Source organism: Equus asinus, chromosome 16, assembly GCF_041296235.1.
Source record: "Equus asinus isolate D_3611 breed Donkey chromosome 16, EquAss-T2T_v2, whole genome shotgun sequence".
NCBI classification, from domain to species: domain Eukaryota; kingdom Metazoa; phylum Chordata; class Mammalia; order Perissodactyla; family Equidae; genus Equus; species Equus asinus.
In genome coordinates, this window is record NC_091805.1 from 43,688,749 (window position 1) to 43,709,222 (window position 20,474).

The window sequence follows — 20,474 nt, forward strand, 5'->3', positions numbered from 1 at the left end:
ATTCAATAATAGTCAGGAATTTATTGGTTAACAAATAAAATACAAGTGATCTCCTGGCCCCATGACCAAGATTCTGCTCATCTTGTTCACTTCCGGCTAGCCAAAGGCATGAGAACTAAGATTTTGAGATGTTGTCTGATGGCAGCCTTGCTCAGGCAAGGCCTAGAACAGCTCCTCCAGCTCCCACCCTTTACCAAGTGGCAAATGATTGCTGCCAAGTTGAGAGGGTCCTTCACAACACTGAGAGGTCAGAATCAGTCCTCTAGATGTGGGTCGGTTGTCATGGTGATTCTGTTGTAGCATCACTTTATGAACCAAATGAAAGAAATCTTCAGTCATCTGTTCAGTACGAGCCATTTCCTTTGGAGGCAGGACACGTGAGAGGGGCTTCAAAGAGTGGTCTACTTTGTTGGAAATGGAAAGGGAAAACTGAGTTGAGATCTACTGCCTACCTCTGCTGAGTGTCTCTGCAGCAAAAGTTGCAAGCTTTCTCCTGGGGCCTTCATGGGACCTAAACACTAAATTTGTTTTCAGGGCTCGTTGGTCAGTCAGTAGGAAAGCTTGGGGTATGGGGCTTGCATTCACCTCTCACCATTGGGGGATGTGAATACGACTGGACACCTTCAGAACCCAAGAATGTCAAAGCCAGAAGGGACCTTGATGCAGGCTCCCATGTTTCAACTGCCTGAGTGTGAGGCTATGGCTAACACAGGTCGTACAACTGCTTGCTAAAAAGGAACAGGGTTGCATTCCATCGCCTCAACTTTCACAGCACCATGTGTCTCTCCTTTAGGGGACTTATTGTAGTGACAATTTAACATTTGTGTGAGTGTGTGTGTGTGCACGCAATAGTTTGTCTCCCTGCCACTCTACATTACATGAAGACGGATGCTATTTCTTTTGCTCATGTTTGTATCCCCAGCATCTAGCATGGTCCTTGTTTATTGAATGAATGAACCAATGAATGAATGAATGAATGAATGAAGAAAAAGTCCTAGGGAGTATGAGAATGGGGGTCTTCAATTTATAGAGAAGTAAACAGGCCCAGGGAAGTAAAAGTTGCCCAAACTCAAGCCTTAAAGAAGTGACAATGGTTTTTGCACAAACCTAGACTACAGTGGTGTCCCAAAGGGAGTGGTCTTGGGCAAAGCTGGGAAAGATGTTGCTTTGTCTGCATCCCCCATCTCCCCAGTCCAAAGTTCTTGGAGGACAAAAGGCCAGGAATGCGAATGCTGTGGGGGCCACTACTTTGACTTCTTAGCACCCCTGCTGTGGCCACGGGGCCGGGGGAAGCAGGAGGCCTCGCAGCCTTGGCTTGGAATTTGAGACTCCTCTGGCTATATAGACCCTTCTGTTTCATTAACAGCTGTTTCCAGGTTCATTTTTTTGTTCTCTCTCATTCTCTGAAATGTTTTTCCGCATTTTCACACCCAGAGGAGGTTGAAGTCTGCTTTGTAATTATGCCTGCAGTCTCTACATTGCCCAAGGTATTTCTGTGGCTTCTAAGCATAAAAAGAAAAAGCCAAAATACCTACTGGCCAAACAGTGGCACTTATATCTAATGCTCCTTCTACCTTGTGCCTACTTGAGAGGTCAGCAGAATCACCACACAGTGGCCTTGAGGATTTTTATTTCTCTGATGCTGCCCCAAAGGAAAGATGGATAGATCCACATAGCCCCGTCTAAACGAAGTTCCTGTTCTCTGTTTATGAATGAGGGGCCCTAAAGGTAGGTAGCTGTGGGGCACAGGGCTCAGGACAGAAGAGCCAAGGAGGGAACTTACCAGAGGCATGGGGATCACAGAAGCAGCTTGGCTGGTATTCTGGCTTCTTGCTAGGCCTTTACCTGTAATCTCCTGAGGGCAGAAGGAGGCACAGAGCTTAAAGGCCGCTCCTCCTGTGGCTCGAGACTGGGGCTGAAGCCCTTGAGCCTGTCCTCTTCCACTCCTGACCCTTCTCAAGGAGACCTTTCTATGCCTGCTTACCCAGAGGCCCCGGAAGCTCCTTTGACAGGAGCCTTGGCTTCTAGTCCCTCCAGGTGAGCAAACAGTTTCAGTCAAGGAGGAAGGCTGCCTCCCAAAGTGTGTGTGCTGGGGAGGCAGGTGGCCCTCCCGACGTGGAAGCTACAGAGTGGTTGTCTCAGGGCCTCCCTCCTCCCTGGTCTACACACACCTCCGCTTACGAAGGCTCAGTGCTGTTGGTCACCCCTCATGGTGCCTTTGCCATTGTGAAGCAGAATCACCTCCAGCCCATGAGCTGGCTGCGTTGGCCTCGGGGATCCAGGCAATAAGAGGAGGGTCACATTCACTCATTTGAAAGCTGCTCCTTGACCTCTTTCATTTCCCCCCAAACTGCTACTTACCCCTTCTATTCCTTTGACTTCTCCTCCTTTTTGACAAATGACTGATTATAGAGATAATCCCCAAACCCGAGATCAACATGCAGATGATGAGAATGGACGTCCTGGAGGGAATCACAGACAGATTTCATGTCCCTTGGAAGAAACCACTTTTTGTTTTTCTGCTCAGGATCCCCTTTTCTGGGATCTGTCCCCTCTGCCCTCCCCCCACCCCCCACCTACTTCCAGTAGCTCCTGGCAACCGTATTCCTTTGGAGCGCCCCCATCCCCCAGACGTCATTTGATTGGACCTGGGCTGGGCATCTGACGAAGCTAGGCTGAGCCGCTTCCTCAGAAACTAACATGGAACTGAGAACAGGAGGATCTAGTCTCAGACTGGCTGGTCTCTCAACCAGGGGAGAAAGAAACTCAGGAGCTAGAAATGGACATCTTTTCTCACGATCAAAAATGAAACAAGAGGGCAGCACAGAGAGAGGGGAAGTGAACACACACAAGAGCCACAGATCAGAGATGAAGATAATCATCCATTGGCTCCTGACCATTTCTGAGGGTGGGCACATGCCTCCCTTGCATTTATGAGACACTGCTCTCTCCTTGTGATGAATTCACCTTTTTAATTAAGACAGCGAGAGGGCATTTTGCTGCTTGCAACGAAGAGTCCTAAACTATATTCTTTTGAAATAAATCGAATAGTCACATTGAAGATACAGTTCAGGTGGAGAAATGATATGCAGTTTAGAATTAGTAGGTGCAAATCAACTGTCATCCTGTGTTGTTGTTGACACCACCCCCCTACCCTACACCCCACCCCTGCCAAAGCCAATGTGTCTTCTAAAGTTATGACTCACATGGAGTGATCTGCCTTGTGGACAACTTTGGAAGCCCTGCAGCTTCTGTTCCTGTTGCCAGATGGGTCTGCATCAGAAAGGATTTGTTGAGAGTCAAGTAAGGCCCACTCCCAGGCCCACCCTTTGCCTTCTGCATCTCTGCATCTCTGCCTGTCATTCCCTCGATCTCCAGAGAATGAATGCTCTGGGTGACTGCTGGGCCAAGCAGAGGCACAAAGTATAGCTGGAGACATGTGCCCTTCACAGGGCAGAAGGCTGAGAGAACAAGTAGGGGCTGAAATCCAGCGACACTACTTGCCAAGTTGTGCCCCCTGCCACTGGGCTCCGTGCACCTGGAGGAAGGGGCAGCTTTCCAGATTTGCACAAAAGCTCTGGGTGGACTGGAGGAGGAGGCCCAGGGTTAGAGAATCCCAGGCTGAAGGCTGTGGAAGGGGCTACCAGTGGCACCAGAGGGCCAGTCCCATCTTTAAGGAACTGATCAATAGGTGACCTAATTGCCACATGGTTCTGACATGCTTCTGACAGCCCCCAAAACCCAATGGGAAGGAGTTCCACCACAGCCGCCCACATTGCCTCCTCCAGCAAGACCCAGGGGGAAGAGGATCTGTAGTGCAAAGGATGTCACCCATTCCGTGAGATGCTTGCTGGACAAATTACCGGTCAGTTGGTCAAGTGTGAGCAAGACTCTCTTTCTAGCACTAGGAGACAGCTTCCCACAGCTGCCCTTGAGTCCTCTGATTTGTTTTCCTACTGGCAAGGTGCTCAGATTGTGATAGAAAAAGACATCCCTTTTAGAAATGGAAACGAGGAAAAGCCACAGGAGAAAAAAGTCTTGCGCTTTCCATCACCTCTGCCTGAGAGTCAGAGGCTTTCTGGTGTAAGGAGAGGTTTCCAACATTTGACAGAAGAATTTTGGTGAGCATCTGGTGATCCTATCTCTTAGCCCTGGCCCCAAGGAGGAGCTGACTGGCTTAGACGGACTTCTCTCTACGGGCTCCAGTTCCACCTATACCCGCTCAGAGGCCTCCTGGTGTAAACTGTGCTCCTTCAAAGACAATGCTGACCAGTTTGGCCGTGATATGTATCCCTGTCAATTAGGAAACTGAAGTGGGCAGTTTTTGAGGGTGCTCATCCAGGCACCTGAGTCACTTTTTTCAGGCTCGGTCACCTCTCAAGAAACTAATCTTCAAGATTCTAGACCTGCAAGCCTGGCCACAGAGCACAGAGGTTTAGTAACAGCCTCAAAGCCTTTCCTGACCAGCAGCGCAGAGCTCTCATGCCTGTTAGCCCCCACGAGCCCCTCCCAAGTTCCAGGAACCAGATCGCCGAGAGGAAAGGGAGGTTCCAAGAGCACCCCAGGACCCAGACACCTCATCTTGCCCAGATTCAAGTTAACCCCCAGCACTATGAGCAACCACCCTATTTTGAGGGAAGGAGAGACCAGGTTACCCCAAAGAGCCTATGGGGAGCCTGAGCTGGTGCTCACTGCCTTCAGTGAGTATTTGCCACGCCAGAGAACACCCACTACTATGGGTTACCCCGACTAGGGCCCTGCCAGGCTCCTTACCTTTCCTGGACCAAAAGTCATTGGCCAGGGCTGATCTTCTGTTGTCAGTCACCACCAACTCGGTAAAATCCATGTCATCCCTGGCAAAGACCCTCTGGATGCCACACCAGTACCAGCCTGCATCCTCCTCGGTCAGGCAGGACACAGTGACAATGAGCTGGCTTCCTGTGTCCCTCAGGGCCACGCGGTCAGTACTGTTGGGTGTGAAGACGATGATGCTGCAGTAGTCCCGGAAATAGCCTCGGCACCAGTACTTGGGGTGGTCCTTATAGTAGGCATCATAGCTGCAGACAGCAGAAGCCGTGTCCAGCACAAAGCTTTCCTTGACCTTTTCATCCATGACCATGGCATCTATAGAAACACACGCACACACACACACACACACAACATCACTCTTGTAAACACACTGCAGTTCCTGCCGTCCTGGAGAAGAATTAATTAAAGGATTGGAGGCTGACTTTTGCCTGTTTGGGGTTGGCAGCTGTTATGGGCTGACTAGTGTCCCCCTGAGATTCGTATGTTGAAGTGCTAACCCCAGTCCCTCAGAATGTGACTGCATTTGGAGACAGGGCTTTCCAAGAGGTAATTAAGTTAAAATGGGCTCATTAGAATGGGCCCTAATCCAATACGACTGGTGTCCTTAAAAAAGGAGACTAGGACACAGACAACAGACAGAGGGACAATGTGTGAGGACGCCGTGGGAAGGCGGCCCTCAGCAAACCAAGAGACAGGCCTCAGGAGAAACCAACCCTGCCGATGTCTTGGTCTTGAACTTCCAGCCTCTGGAACTGGAAGAAAATACATTTCTGTTGTTCACACCTCCCAGTCTGAGTGTTTGTGAGAGCAGGCCTAGCAAACTCACACCCCGGGAAGTCTTTCCCCCCGGCCTGAGAGTGGGTGAAACGTGGACGCCCTTCTGCAAGAATTTAGGAGGCCTCTCAACGGCGCTCGGCGCAGGATGAAGAGCCTGAGGCTTCCTGTTGGCAGATCCTCTGCCCCTTGTCCCCCATTCCACCTCGGCACCCCCAAAAAGAAAGTGGGAAGCTTTGGAGGATTCTAGCGCTGAACACAGAGGGAGTCAGGCTCTGTCCTTAGGGGCTGTGAACTTTCTATTTCCTCCGGACAAAACCAGCGTGGGAACCTCTGTCATCTAGGATATTGTGCAATGAGGAAGTTGTGTACACTGTGTCCAGCTTGACAGCAGCTGGGGACATGTCTGACCAAGGAGAAGAGATGGGGGCAGCAGAGCACACCCCTCTCTCAGTCTTCCCGATGTGTGCTGGGGTCCCTCACATGCTGCCTCGAATGCAGCTCACAGTGGGTTCCCGTCCTCGATGCCATTTGATAAGATTTGATATTTTATCCTCATATCAACCTCACAAGGAAGATCGTGTGGTGCTCAGTTTACAGGCTTGCACGCTGACCCGGAGAGAAGGCCAGTAACTCTCAAGGGTCACAAGGCTGGAGGGCAGCAGAGCCAGGGCCAGCCCAGGGCTCTGAGGCTCATCTTTGGGGTCACACATGGGCAGAAAGCAGAAAGTCCTGTCCCCATGTATCTGCACAAATATTTTCAAGGAGAGAAGGGGGAAGGGAAGGAGAACTTAAACTGAAAGAGAGAATATAGAGCCCCCACCTTAGCTGAGGGTTTCAGATGCCCCACAACCTTCTTAGCAGAGCAAATAACAAGGACTAATTTGGACAAGAAGTATTCTCACTTTCTTTTATTTTCCCATCCCACTCCTTAGGTGGTTCAAGCTAATCAGCAGGACTTCCAAGTAGGAGAAGAGATGAAAATGCAAGGTCTCTGGGAAGGCTGGAGATGTTCCTTCCCCATATCTTACCTGAAAAGACCATCAAGGAGAGCAGAATGAAGAGCCTCATGACCAGAAGGAAGTGAACCTTTAACTGGAATGACACGATGTACCCAGGGATCTCAGGAATCCTAGATCTGTTTAAGGGAAATAGATATCTTTGAACTTAAGATGGTTTTTTCCTATTTGGAGAGACCAGGGAAAAGGGAACAACCAGTTAATCCAAGAAGCACTGCTATGTATGGGTATCCAGGTTGTGCACTGCACAAGGGTACCTCATCAGAGGGATGCCATTCATGGACATAAACTTTCTTATACAATAATATGGGGTAACTGAGAAAATTCTGGGCTTCATGGCAGAGCCCAAAACACCAATGGAGATGCCCCTCCTGGGTAAATCCACCTGAGACAACAGAGCCTGTACACACTCAGAAGAGCATGTGCACACACACCATCACTGGCACACATTTGTGGGTGCGAGTGGGCTCTGTCCTGCCAATGGTCCAGGTATCACCAGAGGCCCCTCCTCTTGTCCACCCACCACTCTTGGAGGCCCAATTCCTATTTAGCTAGAGGAAGACTAGTAAGGAGATTCTTGACCTCCCAGACTCCTGAGTGGACCCTGAAGCCTTACCCGGGGAGTGAGGTTAGTGGGTGGACCATGAAGCTGTAGGGAGCAGATGTGCCTGCCCATCTGGAGCATGTGAGCGGTGAAAGTGTGGGTGTTTGGGTGTCAGCAGCCAGGGCGGCAGCCTCCGGACTTCTTGGATGCTCTCCCGGGCAGAGCTGGGACAAATTAAGAAGAGCTGTCCCCTGATTCTAATGGGACTCATATGACCTGACCACTGATTTTTAAAGTTTGAATTATGGAACCACCCCTCAGGTGAATTTAAGCTGAATGCTACTTATCACACCCCAGACTAGCACTTCCCATCAAGGGCCAGACCTGGATGGTTGTCCAGGTTGCTCAATCATGTCCTGTCTTGAGGAATGGGAGCCTTTCTCTAACTCACATGAGGTCAGAATATGGGCCAGCTGTAGACCTGCATCACGGTATGTGTTTTACCTACATTGCCTCATTTCCACCTCATCAAACCTCTATGAGTTCAACAAATAAACTTCAAGGTGAAAAGAATAGGAAGGAAGGAGGAATCTATAGATTAAAAGGAGCTTAAGAGGGGTTGGCCCCATAGCATAGTGGTTACGTTCAGCATGTTCCACTTTGGCGGCCCAGGTTCACAGATTCAGATCCTGGGCACGGACCTACACCACTCATCAGCCATGCTGTGGTGGTGACCCACATATAAAACAGAGGAAGACTGGCACAGATGTTAGCTCAGGGTGAATCTTCCTCAGCAAAAAAAAAGGAGAAGAAGAAGAAAAAAGGGAGCTTAAGAAACATAATGACAAACTGAAATATATGGAACTTATTTGGATCCTGATTGAGGCAAACAATTGAGGAAATTAAGATGGTGAGTAGATTGTTGATGATATTAAGAAATTATTGTTAAATTTTTTTCAGATGTGATAATGACATTGTCATAGCCAGCTTCTAAGATGGCTCCTGGTACTCATGCCATGGTGTAGTCTCCCCTAAACTGAATCAGGGCTGGCCCGTGTGATCAGTTAAATATGGCAGACGTATGACTTCCAAGGCTAGGTCATAAAAGGTATGCAACTTCCACCTTAGTCTCTTGCACTGCTCCTTCTTCGGGAAGTTAGCCACCATATTGTGAGGACTCTCAAGCCACCATATTGTGAGAGGTCCATGTGGAAAGGAACCAACTTGCCAGCATCAACTTTCCAGAGATGTGTGACCCACCATGGGAGTGGATCCTCAAGCTACAATCAAACCTTCAGATGATTGCAGATCCAGCAACCTCCTGAGAGACCCCGAGCACAAACCACTCAACCAAGATGCTCCTGAACCCCTGACCCGTAGAAACCACGACATAATAAAGGATTATTGTTTTAAAACTCTGAGTTTTAGGGTAATTTATTACACAGAAATTCATAATTCATATAGATACTATGGTTGTATATTTTTAAAGCAGTCCCTTATCTCTGAGAAAGCTGCATGCAAAACAAACGCTAAGAATTGCTCAGAGATGGCACCATGAAACATCATGAAATCGAAGAAAGTATCAACGGAAAGAGAAATGGATTGTGCACAGATATTAGGAAAATACCCAAGACATGAAAAAGTAGCATTCTAAAGTAAACGAAAGGCCCAGAGTTACAAAGAATAAACAGATGTATCTATCAGCATTCTGAGTACAGATCTTCCTCCGTTTATGTTGCAGTTGCCAAGTTTATTTGTTGACCTCATAGAGGTTTGATGGGGAGTAAATGATGTGTCCCAATAAACCCATCATAAGGTGAAAATGCATTTAATACACCTAACCTACTGCACATCACGGCTTAGCCGAGCCTACCTAAAACGTGCTCGGAATACACACGTTAATCTACAGTTGGGCAAAATCATCTAACACAAAGTCTGTTTTATAATAAAGTGTTGAATATCTCATGTAATTTATTGAATACTGTACTGAAAGTGAAAAACAGAATGGTTGGATGGGTACAGAATATGTCGTAAGTGTATCAGTTCTTTACCCTTGTGATCGCGTGGCCAACTAGGAGCTGTGGCTGCTGCCACTGCCCAGCATCACCAGAGAGTATTACATTGCGTATCACTAGCCTGGGAAAAACACCAAAATTCAAAATTTGAAATGCAGTTTCTACTGAATACATATCACTTTTGCACCATCGTAATGTCAAAAAGTCGTAAGTTGAACCATCATCTATCAGGGACTGTCTGTATTACATGGTGTTGTTAGTTCTGTTCCTACCTCTTAAAGGTGGAATTAATTCTCACTCTTTAGATGTGTAAATGAGAAGATAAATGGGTAATAAGATTAAACGAATTGATAATTTAAAGAATATTTGTTAGAAATACAAACCAAGGGGCGGGCCTTGCGGCATAGTGGTTAAGTTCACACGCTTTGGCAGCCTGGGGTTCACGGGTTCGGATCCCAGGTGCAGACCTACACATTGCTGACCAAGCCGTGCTGTGGCGGTGTCCCCATACAAGAACTAGAAGGACCTACAACTAGGATATACAGCTATGTACTGGGGCTCTGGGGAGAAAAAGAAGACAAAGATTGGAAACAGATGTTAGTTCATGGCCAGTCTTCCTCACCAAAAAGTATAACTTAAAAAATAGAAGAAATGTGCCCAAGTTCTCACAGCTAGTACAGCCATTGTGGTCTGATGCTAAATCTGAAATAAAAGTTCTTTCCGTCACAATATTCTTCTTCCTCAATAGGAAGAATACCGCAAAATTGTAGAGCACATTAGAGTTTACAAAGAGACTTTACAGACACCACGTCATCCGAGTGGCTGGGGCAAGATGTGACTTCTTATTCCCGTCATACCCAGTATGGTATCTTAAGGCAGAGTTTCTCTAGAAAATATGCATCTGGCTGTAAGAAACTGAATACACAAACAGACAACGGCCGGACAGTATATAAAAATAGAACTCTGGCCCACAACCAGCCCAGAAAGCCAGCCTGCTAGAAATCAGACTTTTGGGAAGTCAAACCATTATCTCTAGCAACAGTCGAGAGCTCCAAGCAATAATCTCTGTAACAACTGGCTTAAAATGGCCAGGACTTGGTTAACGACTGACAGCTTTCTTAATTTTTCTCCTGCTTCCAACTTGGGACCAACCAGAGAAAGGCAAACATGCGCCTCTAGCAATCACGCAGGATGCCCTCTTCTAGTTAGCGTGCCTCCAGCTTCTCCAGGGCAGCAGCATCCAACCAGGCCACACCTGAAGCCTTTTCTTTTTCCCACTAGTAAGCTTTCCCATCCTCTGCCTGCCTTTGAGCCTCTGCCAGGACGCAAGTGACAGTGGCTGACTCCCTTGCTCTAGCAAGCTCTGAATAAATAGCCTTCGCCCTTCTCATTCAGTCATTGCTTATTTCCACCATTGACTTGACTTAAAAAAATGGATAAATAAGGCCAGCTAATCAACATCTACCTTGGTTCCAGTGAATTCATATGGAGGAGGAGGAAGCAAACCTTGGTTTTGTCTGGGTGGTCTTTTTACCTGATTCCTTTAGAATAAACACCCAACAGCCACCCTTCACTGTTTAGCCGAAGGGAGCTAGTGGGAGATGAACTCAGTGAGACTCCTGTGACATAATCTCTAAACCTGAAACCACCACTTCCACCCAAGCTCCTTGCCAACAACTCTTGGTTCATTTTTTCGAGTCCACACCAAAAGGCGTTTCACTGTAAGAGCTTCTTCTGGGCTGGTGGGACCCCTTAGCTCAGGGGACTCCCTACAAACCCTCAATGGGTTTGCGAAGCAGTGGCCATCAGAAAGAAAAAGAAAGAGAAGGGGAGGGAGGAGGAGAAGAGAGAAAAGGAGAAAGAAAATAAAGTCTTTCCGAAGCTCAGGAGCCACAGCTCCTCTGATGACACCGAATGACCAGCAAAGACTGCTGTTCTGTTTTGAGGGAAGTGGTCACTTTAAATCGTTTCCAAAAAGAGAAGGTGCAAGTGTTGCTATAGCAAGTAGGTTAGAGATTGTAAACTAAGAAGCATTGTGTGACGATTATGTGGAACTGACAACTAACCAGCACTTCCCTCAAGTCTGCAACCGGGCAGATGGTTCCTGGGTGGAACAGGGTGTCAAGGGGACCAGAGCCCAGAGTAAACCCAGGGCCTCGTCCCTCTGGGCATTTTAACTAAACACAAAAGTAATTCAGGGGGAAAAGCTTTAAATCAAACAAGGGGATACCACTAAGAAAAAAAAGGTTGGGGGGGAGGGAGCTTGTATTTTTAAAGAAAAAAGGTCTCCTAAAGTGTTGAAGGAGAGATTGTCAGGACTAAGGTAACTGCCCACATCCAGTACCCACAGGAACACTGGGCTGTGCTCCCGGCCTCTGCCTCTAAGACGCCGTTGTGAGCGGTGCTGGGAAGTGGGTGGGTGGGGTGACCAACTCAGTTTGGCATTACTAGGAAAGTATACGCAAGTCTTTTAACTGCCCTGATAGTGTTGATTCTTCTTGGGGTTTCAGGAAGAGAAATAAGGACCTTTGCTGAAATAAAATGTTAGCAAGATAAATATGGTTATCGGGCTCCAGCCTAAGATTGGGGTTAGGATAAACTTTCAGGACTGGCTAAGAATTAATAAAAAACATTTTCAGTACATCTATCCTCTTTGACATGGTTTCACTGAAATCTGTATCTTGCTGTTCTCGTCAAGTTCATGTATTTATTATCTTAGGAGTGAGAGTCCAGAGCTGCAAATTTGGGTAGACTACAGCAGAGATGCCACGCTGAATCCCCAGAGCCACACTCAGTGCTCGAATGATGGGACTGGAACTCCACCTCTGTCTGGTGTCCCGATTAATGAGATCAACGATAGTAGCTAAGGCAAAAAACCCAGGCAGTCCTCAAGTATACAAGCCGTAGTTTGTACCCATGTATCTGCTAATTATACATTAGGTGAACTTGAGAGTTTGGACTTTGGAGAAGTTACAAGTCCCTCTTCATGTCTGAGAACAGGTGGTGAGAAGCTTGGGTTCTCCCATAAGTCAGGGCTGAGTTTAAATCCTGGCTCTACTTCTTGTTAATCGTGTGATTGTGGACCAGTCACTTAACCTCTCTGTGCCTCATTTTTTCCTTCTGCAAAATAGAGATGATAATAATGGTGGTACCTACCTCAAAGATTGTCATGACCAAAAGAGATGTTGGATGAAAAGTGCTTAGTTCATAGGAAGTGCTCAACGAATAACAGCTATCCAGTGTCTCTTTTGACCCCTCACTACTCCCAGTAAAATGAGACACCAGAGGAAATGATTAGGACTCAGCTCTAGAGAGAGAATCATTCTTTCTCTAACAATTGATTAACGGTTCATAAAGTTGAAGAATGCTTTGATCAGAAAAAGGAGCAGGGTGATCTGGGGCAACGGATGAAGGCCCCAGAATTCACACAGGTGAACATGCCGCATGGTTCCAGGTAGCAAGCAGGCTGAGTGTCAAGAGCAGTCAGCTGGGTCTTCAAGCCCCAAGTGACCCTCACCCTCAGCAAAGAGACACACAACAGTTAGCTGTCATCTTTTATTTATTCAAATGCTTTTAAGGGTGAATTCAGGAGTTTAAGTTCCCCTTAAACTCAGTTCACTCCTTCTGTTCCCACCATCTCCCAGGCATCTGCTGAGCAGGCATCTTTGCTTAGCTCCACGAGGGAGTGGAACTGAATCTCCATCATGGACATATCCAGCTTGATTGGAGCCTTCTGTCAGTAAGTCAGTGAGGCATCCCTCAGACTCTATGATTTCTCTTCCTATTTGAGAAGGAGGAACACAGGCAGTAGTAACAATAGGACATTGTCCTCAAGTCAGGCATCCAGAAAATTGAATTAGAGAAGGACAAGAAAACAAATAGAATTAGAGGAAGAGGGTTGTAGAGGAAGTAGAAGTGGAGGCAGCCAGCCAAATGTTGCCCACCTCGGTGGAAGGAATCAACGATATGACATCCGTTGGCCCAGGTGGATAGACCTCAAGTGTTTTTTGATGCTAAATCTGAAGGTCAATGGGATGGAGAGTCATCTTTCATGGTTAACTATTCAGAGTCTGCTCCATGCTTGAGTCCAAGGAATCAGAAGATTGGCAGATCATACAGGTTTTGAGGATCAAGAGATAGGTTTCCTTGAACTTCTTTATTTTACATGCATAGACGATAGGGTTCATCATGGAGTTAGCATGAGACAACAGGATGCCCAAGTACAGTACAGTTTGTGGTACCTCACCATTAAAGTATGTGATACAGTTGATGATCGACAAAGGCAGCCAGGACAAAGCAAACAAGAAGAGAACCAGAAACAGAGACTTGGCTGTCTTGAACTCCCGTCCATAAAATGCACCTGTCTCTTTGGAGCCAGAAGAGTTCTGACTGAGTTTGTTCCGGATGACAAAGAAGATGTCCAGATAGATGGCACTCATGACAGCCAGGGGGATGAAGATCCAGGTGAAGAAGCTGAAGTAGACCATGTAGTCCATGCTCACAACAGAACGGAATTGGCATGCAAGGCTGTCATTTTTGGACCCTGAGGTCAGTTTCTTGTTCCAGCCAAACATGGGGGTCAATCCCACCAGGAATGATACCAGCCAGCAAAGGCCCAGGGCCAACCATATTCTTCTTTGAGTGGTGACCCTCTTGTATCTGTTTGAATGGAAGAGAGTCAGTGAGTTCACAGCAGGAATTGCTAAGGGGACTGGAGAGCATTGGTATTCTATGGTGATTTAGGCTGAACTCTGCTGGATATGAAGATGAGCAGACAATGATTGGAGAAAAATCCAGCCAACTTCTCTGGGGACTTTTCTAAAGAAGTACCATGTAGAGTGGATCAGGAATATGTTGCCTAGAGTCAGGCGCTTGCACGCCCCACTCACAGCTCCATTTCCAGCCCAAGAATTCTTCATTTCCTAGGAGGTAAGAGCTATCTAAGTCTCCTGGGACCGCCTACTAGGTGAGAAATAAACCCCTCAAAGCATGTTTGTCTCCTGTGAAGCGCATTGTTTATTTTGGCTATGATGCTGATGCCCGTAAATAGACTATGCCCCTCTGCTCTTCCCCTCAACATGTGCCCGCCCCTGCGTCTCTGTTTGCACTGGCATCCATACTTGGTGTTTGAGTTAAATGAGTCTATGGAGTTGCGATGGTGGTGAAGGGCTTCTGAGAACTTTAAAGACTCATCGAACGAGAGTTACCATTTCTCCTTAAACCATCCTTCCTGACAACACCCTATTGTCTGCAAAAAGGAAACTGAATTTGTTAAGTACCAACTATGTACTCAGTGGACTTTATCTCAATGAAATCCCACAACGAACTGGAGATATTTTTATGATAATCTCCATTTCATTAATGGCAATGCTGAAAATAATAATAGTTATAGCTACGTCTATTGAGCATCGACTGTGTGCCAGGCATTTTTTTCTAAGAGCTTTACATGTATTAACCCATTTAATCATATGAGGAAGATGAGATTATTATCTCCACTTTATAGGTGAAAAAAATGAAACAGACAAGTAAGTATCTCGTGCAAGCTAGAAGTGATGGAGCTAAACGGAAAAGAGATCTGAGTTCAGAGCATCTTCACCACTGCGAGATGTGAAGCAGAGAAAGTTAAATAACCTGCCCAAGATCAGATCTCAAGATCGGGGTTTTGAACCCAGGCTTGTTTGTATCGAGAGCTTGTTTCTAGCTCCCTTGCCATGCTCTCTCCCAAGAGGATGGAGGAGAAACACCAGATGGGAGGAGATGGAGTTCAGGACAGCTGGGGAATCAGATTTCTTCATTTGGCAGGATGTTCAGTTCACATGGTCACATGAAAGGTTGTTACTACTTTCTGCAATGGAGAAATTTTTTGACCCCCTTCTCAACATAGAAGAGGAAGCAAAGTTAAAATAACTTTTAAAATAACTTACATTGGCAAAGAACAGAACTATCAATTTATCTCCTCTTATCCTTAGCTCTCTGTTCCTTATCTTGTCTAGTACATTTCTATCATTTCTAAAAGTCAAGAGCATTTTTTACTAATTAAAAATGCATCAAGCTTTCATCTTCTTTAGCTCCCTTGGGGGATGGAGCATATACTCCCAGAGTCGGTGGAGAGCAAAGGGAGAATTCTTCTGTTTCTAGTTTCTGAGTCTCAGCTCATCATTGTTAAACCTCACACATGCCAAATGGTGAGAAGAAATTGAGTGTCCTCTTTCAAGTGCAGAAGCCAATTTGGATTTGTTTTCACTCAAAGGGTCTGGGATCTGCACTTTGTAGCCCCATTTCCCAGGCACCCCATCACTGCTCCACCACCCCTCTTGAAGCAGGTTACCTGATTGTGAGCTTGACCCGCAGGTATCGGTCCACAGCAATGGCCAGCAAAGACATGATGGAAGCATGGGTGAAGACAAGCAGCAGGCAGGTCATGAGAAGGCAGCTATAAAAGTGGATTGTGATGCTCAGGCTAATGACAATGGCCAAAGGCATGACCAGCACGCCAACAGCAATGTCTGCCAGGGCTAGGGAGATGATGAAATAGAAGGTGGTGGTCTGCAGGCTGGGGTTCAGCTTGACCACCCAGATGACCATTACATTGCCCACTATGGCGCAGAGCCCAATGAGAATCTCCACAGTGATGTAGGTAGCGGTGGCCCACGACAGGGCAGTGCCATTGACAGGCATCTTGCTTTCCCAGAGGAGCTTCCCAGGGGACAAGCATGCCATCAGGATCTGTGTGGGCTGGTGAGCCTAGCTCTTGCCAGACATCTTGCCCGAGGTCCAAGTACAGCAGCAACCATCTAAAACTCACAACTTGACCATTCCTTCTCTTCTCTGGTGGGGCGCTCTCTTGCAGGACTCCCTCTCCTTAGAAAGAGCCCATCAGAGGGCAATCACTTCCAGCCCCTTTGTAGGCCACGCATCCCTGGGTTCCTGGAAGCCTGGCGGACAGCTCTATGTGGACTGAATCTGAAAGTGCTGCTGCTCTTAGTTCCCCAGACAGACACGCTCAAGGCCTCTGCCTTCCCCTGCCCCCAGAGGGCTACTCAAGCTCCATCGAGATAAGCAGGCCTCTTCAAGGGTGTTTCCGGAAGTGAGATGGGCTTAGAGGAAGCACAGAGCCAGGAACACTCAGCAAGAAGAAGGAAAGAACAGAGGAGGGGGTGTGAGCGGCATGGAGACACATGGGCCAGATGAGAGTGTAGCACTGGGTGGGAGAGGAGCTGGGAGCCCTGACTATGCAGTATTCTGGCTTTCTGCTAGCTTAGCAGAGAGATCTTGTCATAAAGAGGCAAGCAGGGAATGCAGAGGAACAAGTAATAGACTTTAGCGGCAGCCTCTAACCTCAGCCAGAATTTATTCTTTCTTAGTGCATGCTATAGACTGAATGTTTGTGTCCTCCCAGAATTCATACATTGAGATCTGGTCCTCAAGGTGATGGTGTTTGGAAGTGGGGCCTTTGGCAGGTCATTAGGTCATGAGAGTAGAGCTTTCATGAATGGGATTAGTGTTCTTACGGGACCCCACAGAGCTCCCTTGCCCCTTCCACCATCTATGAACCAAGAAGTGGGTCCTTATCAAACATGGATTCTGCTGATGCCTTGATCTTGGACTTCCCAGCCTCCAGAACTGTAAGAAATAAATTTCTGTTGCTTATAAGTCTTTGGCATTTGGTTATATCAGCCTGAATGGGCAAAGACAGCGCAGAACAGCAAGCACTGAGATTTGACCGTGTGAGTCGACTCTGCTGGGCACAGCTGGAACCCGGCCTTGGTATCAAAGATCTTGTGCCAAAGGGACAAGCTAAGATTCCCTGCTCAGAAGAGCAAAACTTCAACTCCTCCCATAAGCATCACAGCTGCTGAGCCTCCATCTCCCCTTCTCTACCCACACATCCACCAGCCCTCACACTAGCAACCAGCCTGGGTCAAATCTATTTGAGGAACAACAGGATGACAGGATGACCAGCCATGCAGAAAGGAGGGAAAGGGCACCATGCTGCGCACATGATCACACGGCATAACCTCCTACCCTCGTGCCCCGCACCCCACTCCCACGCTGCAGGAACGGGTGTCTGCCTGGGAATCAGATTCTTTCCCTGAAGTTGCTCCCCTAGTCTTAACTCCTGGGAACCAGACAGTTGAATGCAATTGTTATTTGGGGTCCACCTAGTTTAAGTGTCTCGGTGCCCCCCCAAAGTGATTATTTAGAGAGACAGCAAAAGGGACAGTTGGACCTAAGCCCACACAGCGGATTGAAGAGTTTATAGCATTTACCCTAAGCACCAGTCTATGTACAGCCAAAAATAAAATGCAACGATAACAACAGTGTTGTTCTGGTGTTTACTAGCAAATGCTTTTCACAGGGGCGCGGGCAAGATGCCTCAGCACGGGGCCTGCCAGGGTCTTCTTCAGTTTTCTGCTTCTACGTCACCCGTTGATTCCCCCGCCTCCTCCCAGGTCGGTCCAAGCTTATCTGAAGCCTTGCTCACCCTCGCTAGACTTGCCATTTCTCCGAAAGAACTCCCCAGACATGAAGGGGCAGCCCTCTCCAACTGCATTTCCGTGTCTCTGGTACTTTGCAATGTCCCAGTGCCCGCATCCCTGCACTGTGGGAACTCGAGAAGCTTCCCAAGCCTCCAATGTGGCCTGTCATGAATGTTTCTACTGCCACTGCTTTTTTATCTCTGCTTTGGAGAAGGAAGCCACAGGGAGCGATTTCTAGAAGGCTGCGCGCTACCGACCCAAGTCATTCTCACCCTAAAGCAATCATTGAATCTTGGTGACTCGCTGTACAAAATGTACCCTCCGCTCGACCCTCAGCCACCTAGTAGCACCAAAGAAGCTTATGTGAGAGAAAGACCCTCTGGTACAGGGACGAGTCGTGTTGCCCGGTTGTGGCGATTGTACAGCCAAGGAGCAGGGTTCCTGGAGGGCTTGGCAACCCTGGTCTGCCTCACAGCCCAACAAGGGGAGGCCAAGGCCAGAGGGAGGGCCCCCCTGTGGCAGAGGGGAGCACAGACCTTTGCTCTACGTTTGAGAGCTGGTCGCACAATGGACAGCTCCCACATTTCGGAAAAAAGAGAGAGAGGCCCTTGTGTGGTTACGGGCCAGGAGCCGGGGGAGGGGAGAGGCGGTGGGGGCCAGGAAGAGTGCCTGAGCGATGGACCCGGCCCACGGGAAGTGGACTGAGGTGACAGGGATGGATTTGACAGCTAGAGATGGAAACCTGATGTGTGTGGTTTTGGATTCTTGCCCCTTTCTTCTCCTTTAGGACCCAGGTGAGTCCTTTTGGGACCAGCCTATCTCGGTTGGGTTAGAAGAACCAAAGAGAGGAGTTTTGTCCAAGCACGGGTCACAAGAGCAGCGTGGTGGGGACAGGTAGCCCGCGAGAGGATAACCCACAGGCAAACGGAGAGGCAGGGGACACACTTGGGGCCGCCGACCTACCTCCTTCTTCCTACCTGGGGATTCTGTTTCCAGAATTCTCTGCACATACTTGGGGAATTTCCTCTCCATGAACATGGGAAGCCTTTTCTTTATGTGTTCTGAGTAGACAGAGCCCATCGCTGCTCAGGGGGGCGATCTGAGGGGTGAGGGTAAGGCTCTCACAGTCACTTAACAATTTGGCCTGGGACGGGCCCTGACTATCCTTTTCACTCTAGATTGAACACCAAAGGGCAGTTGGGGACAGAGGACAGAGAGGCCAGGGCAGATGGTCACCTCGTTTATCCACAGCCCACAGCCACTGTTGATTAAGTAACTTTCCTCATCATTTCTCACGTAGAGACTGCCTCCTAACCCATCCCCAGATGCGAGTCCCCCTACAGCCTCCAAGCTGTCCCCATTTTTGAAATGGCGCCGGAGTCTCCCAGCCTCCACAGCTTCCTGTCGCCTGGTTCCCCCAGAAACCATAAGCACCCCCATGCTGAGCACAGGTGGCCCAGGGGCCTGCTCTTCCACTCCCACACCCCTGTGCACATACTCCCTTCCAGCCAGGAAGGTGTTTCTCCCCCGCGTCCACCTGGAACACAGGCACTTTTCCTTCAAGACTCTTCTCACACAGGACATTGAAGAAAACTTCCCAGATACCACCCGCTCTGGGACCCCAACATGCTGTGTTTATACAGCCCTCCCCCATTATCTTGTAAGCTCATGGAGGGCACGCACCTTCACTTCTCATCTCTGCGTTTCCTGCCCTCATCACAATGCCTGGCAGAGAGGAGGTGCTTGGTAAACTGATAAATGAACGGATGGGAAAGCGCCTGAGTGAACCAGAGGCATACAGCCAGCACCGAGTGTACAACACCAATATATCAACTAGGACCTGTTAAGCACTTTCCATTATACCAGTTAGCATGTTAAGCATTTTACTCACATGCTCTCATTCAATGCTCTCTGATGAATTGGATACTGTCATTACTGCTGAGCAAACTGAGGCTCAGAAGGGTTAAGTAGCCTGCCCAGGGTTGCACAGCTAGGAAATGGCAGAGCTGGCCTTCAAACCCAGGCCCCTGGCTTCAGAGCCCAGGTTCTGAACCACAGCCCTTGGTAAATGAATGAGCAAGTGAGCCACCACATGAAGCTTTCACAAGTACAAGGAGCCCCTGGACTTCATGTCGCCATACTACCAATGGGAGGTTCTAACCTCCCGTCTGGAAAAGAAAGCGGCCACCAAGACTGCAGGCACAGAGCTCAAGGGCAGTGTAGGTCTAGCACCAGCTCTGAGTCAGGAAGAGATGGAGGAATCCGAGAGATGCTTGTACAAGGCCACCGGTGGGGCCAGAGCCCCAGGAGGCGCTCTGGCCAGAAAGAAACCTTTCACTGGATCAACGTGCCAAAAAAATTATTTTTAAATAAAATAAATTATAAGTGAAATATGACTCAAGAGATTTTCCCATCTAAAAGAAGGACCATGTCTGCCTCAATTCTACTAAAAGAAGTTGAACTTCCTGGAGGAAGCCACGATCTGGGAGGAACCGTGGGCCTGAATGGCAGGGGAAGCAACTGGAGGCCTTGGGAAAGGCCTCACCTGTCCCAAACCCCGGCCTGGAGCCTCCTTGGGCTGGCACAACTGGACACAGCACAACCACAAGGCTACAATCTTGCCTTTGGGGTCTGGTTCACATCCTGCGTGGTTAGCCAGAGACGGTTCATCTGATCCTTTGCAGCTTCTCAGAAAAGCCTGGGAAACCCCCACAACCAGACTGCAGTAGCAAGATGCGTCTGAATGGGGGCCCAGGAAAGGACTCTGGAGCCCCAGAACCGGTGCAGGAGGCGCTGAGACAGGATGTCTGGTGGGCAGAAGGTGGCGGCTTCT

The 20,474-nt window shown here is 48.2% G+C and overlaps 1 protein-coding gene across 2 annotated transcripts; it reads right to left on the bottom strand.

Moving 5' to 3' along the window:
* Positions 1-76: 76 nt before the first annotated feature.
* ADORA3 (adenosine A3 receptor) lies at positions 77-16,930 on the bottom strand. 2 transcript variants are annotated; one of them, XM_070487031.1, is made up of 6 exons: positions 15,490-16,022; positions 6,615-6,721; positions 4,774-5,124; positions 3,207-3,273; positions 2,362-2,462; positions 77-404 (listed from the first exon to the last, which is right to left on the bottom strand). In XM_070487031.1, the coding sequence occupies exons 1-6, from the start codon at positions 15,879-15,881 to the stop codon at positions 163-165; spliced, it is 1,260 nt and encodes a 419-aa protein (XP_070343132.1). In that variant the 5' UTR covers positions 15,882-16,022; the 3' UTR covers positions 77-162. The 2 variants fall into 2 exon arrangements, with proteins under 2 accessions (XP_070343132.1, XP_014692730.1); XM_014837244.3 differs by lacking the exons at positions 77-404; positions 2,362-2,462; positions 3,207-3,273; positions 4,774-5,124; positions 6,615-6,721 and adding an exon at positions 12,703-13,820 and having other exon boundaries at positions 15,490-16,930.
* Positions 16,931-20,474: the final 3,544 nt, after the last annotated feature.

What these genes read in the sequence shown, in the direction of transcription:
- ADORA3 (XM_070487031.1), bottom strand. Translation starts at nt 15,881, where the DNA reads ATGGCATGCTTGTCCCCTGGGAAGCTCCTCTGGGAAAGCAAGATGCCT. An exon ending in CACAAGGCAGATCACTCCAT is followed by an intron (nt 2,463 to 3,206) that starts GTGAGTCATAAC and finishes GATTCCCTCCAG; the next exon opens with GACGTCCATTCTCATCATCT. An exon ending in AAGTCAAAGGAATAGAAGGG is followed by an intron (nt 405 to 2,361) that starts GTAAGTAGCAGT and finishes TTTCCAACAAAG; the next exon opens with TAGACCACTCTTTGAAGCCC.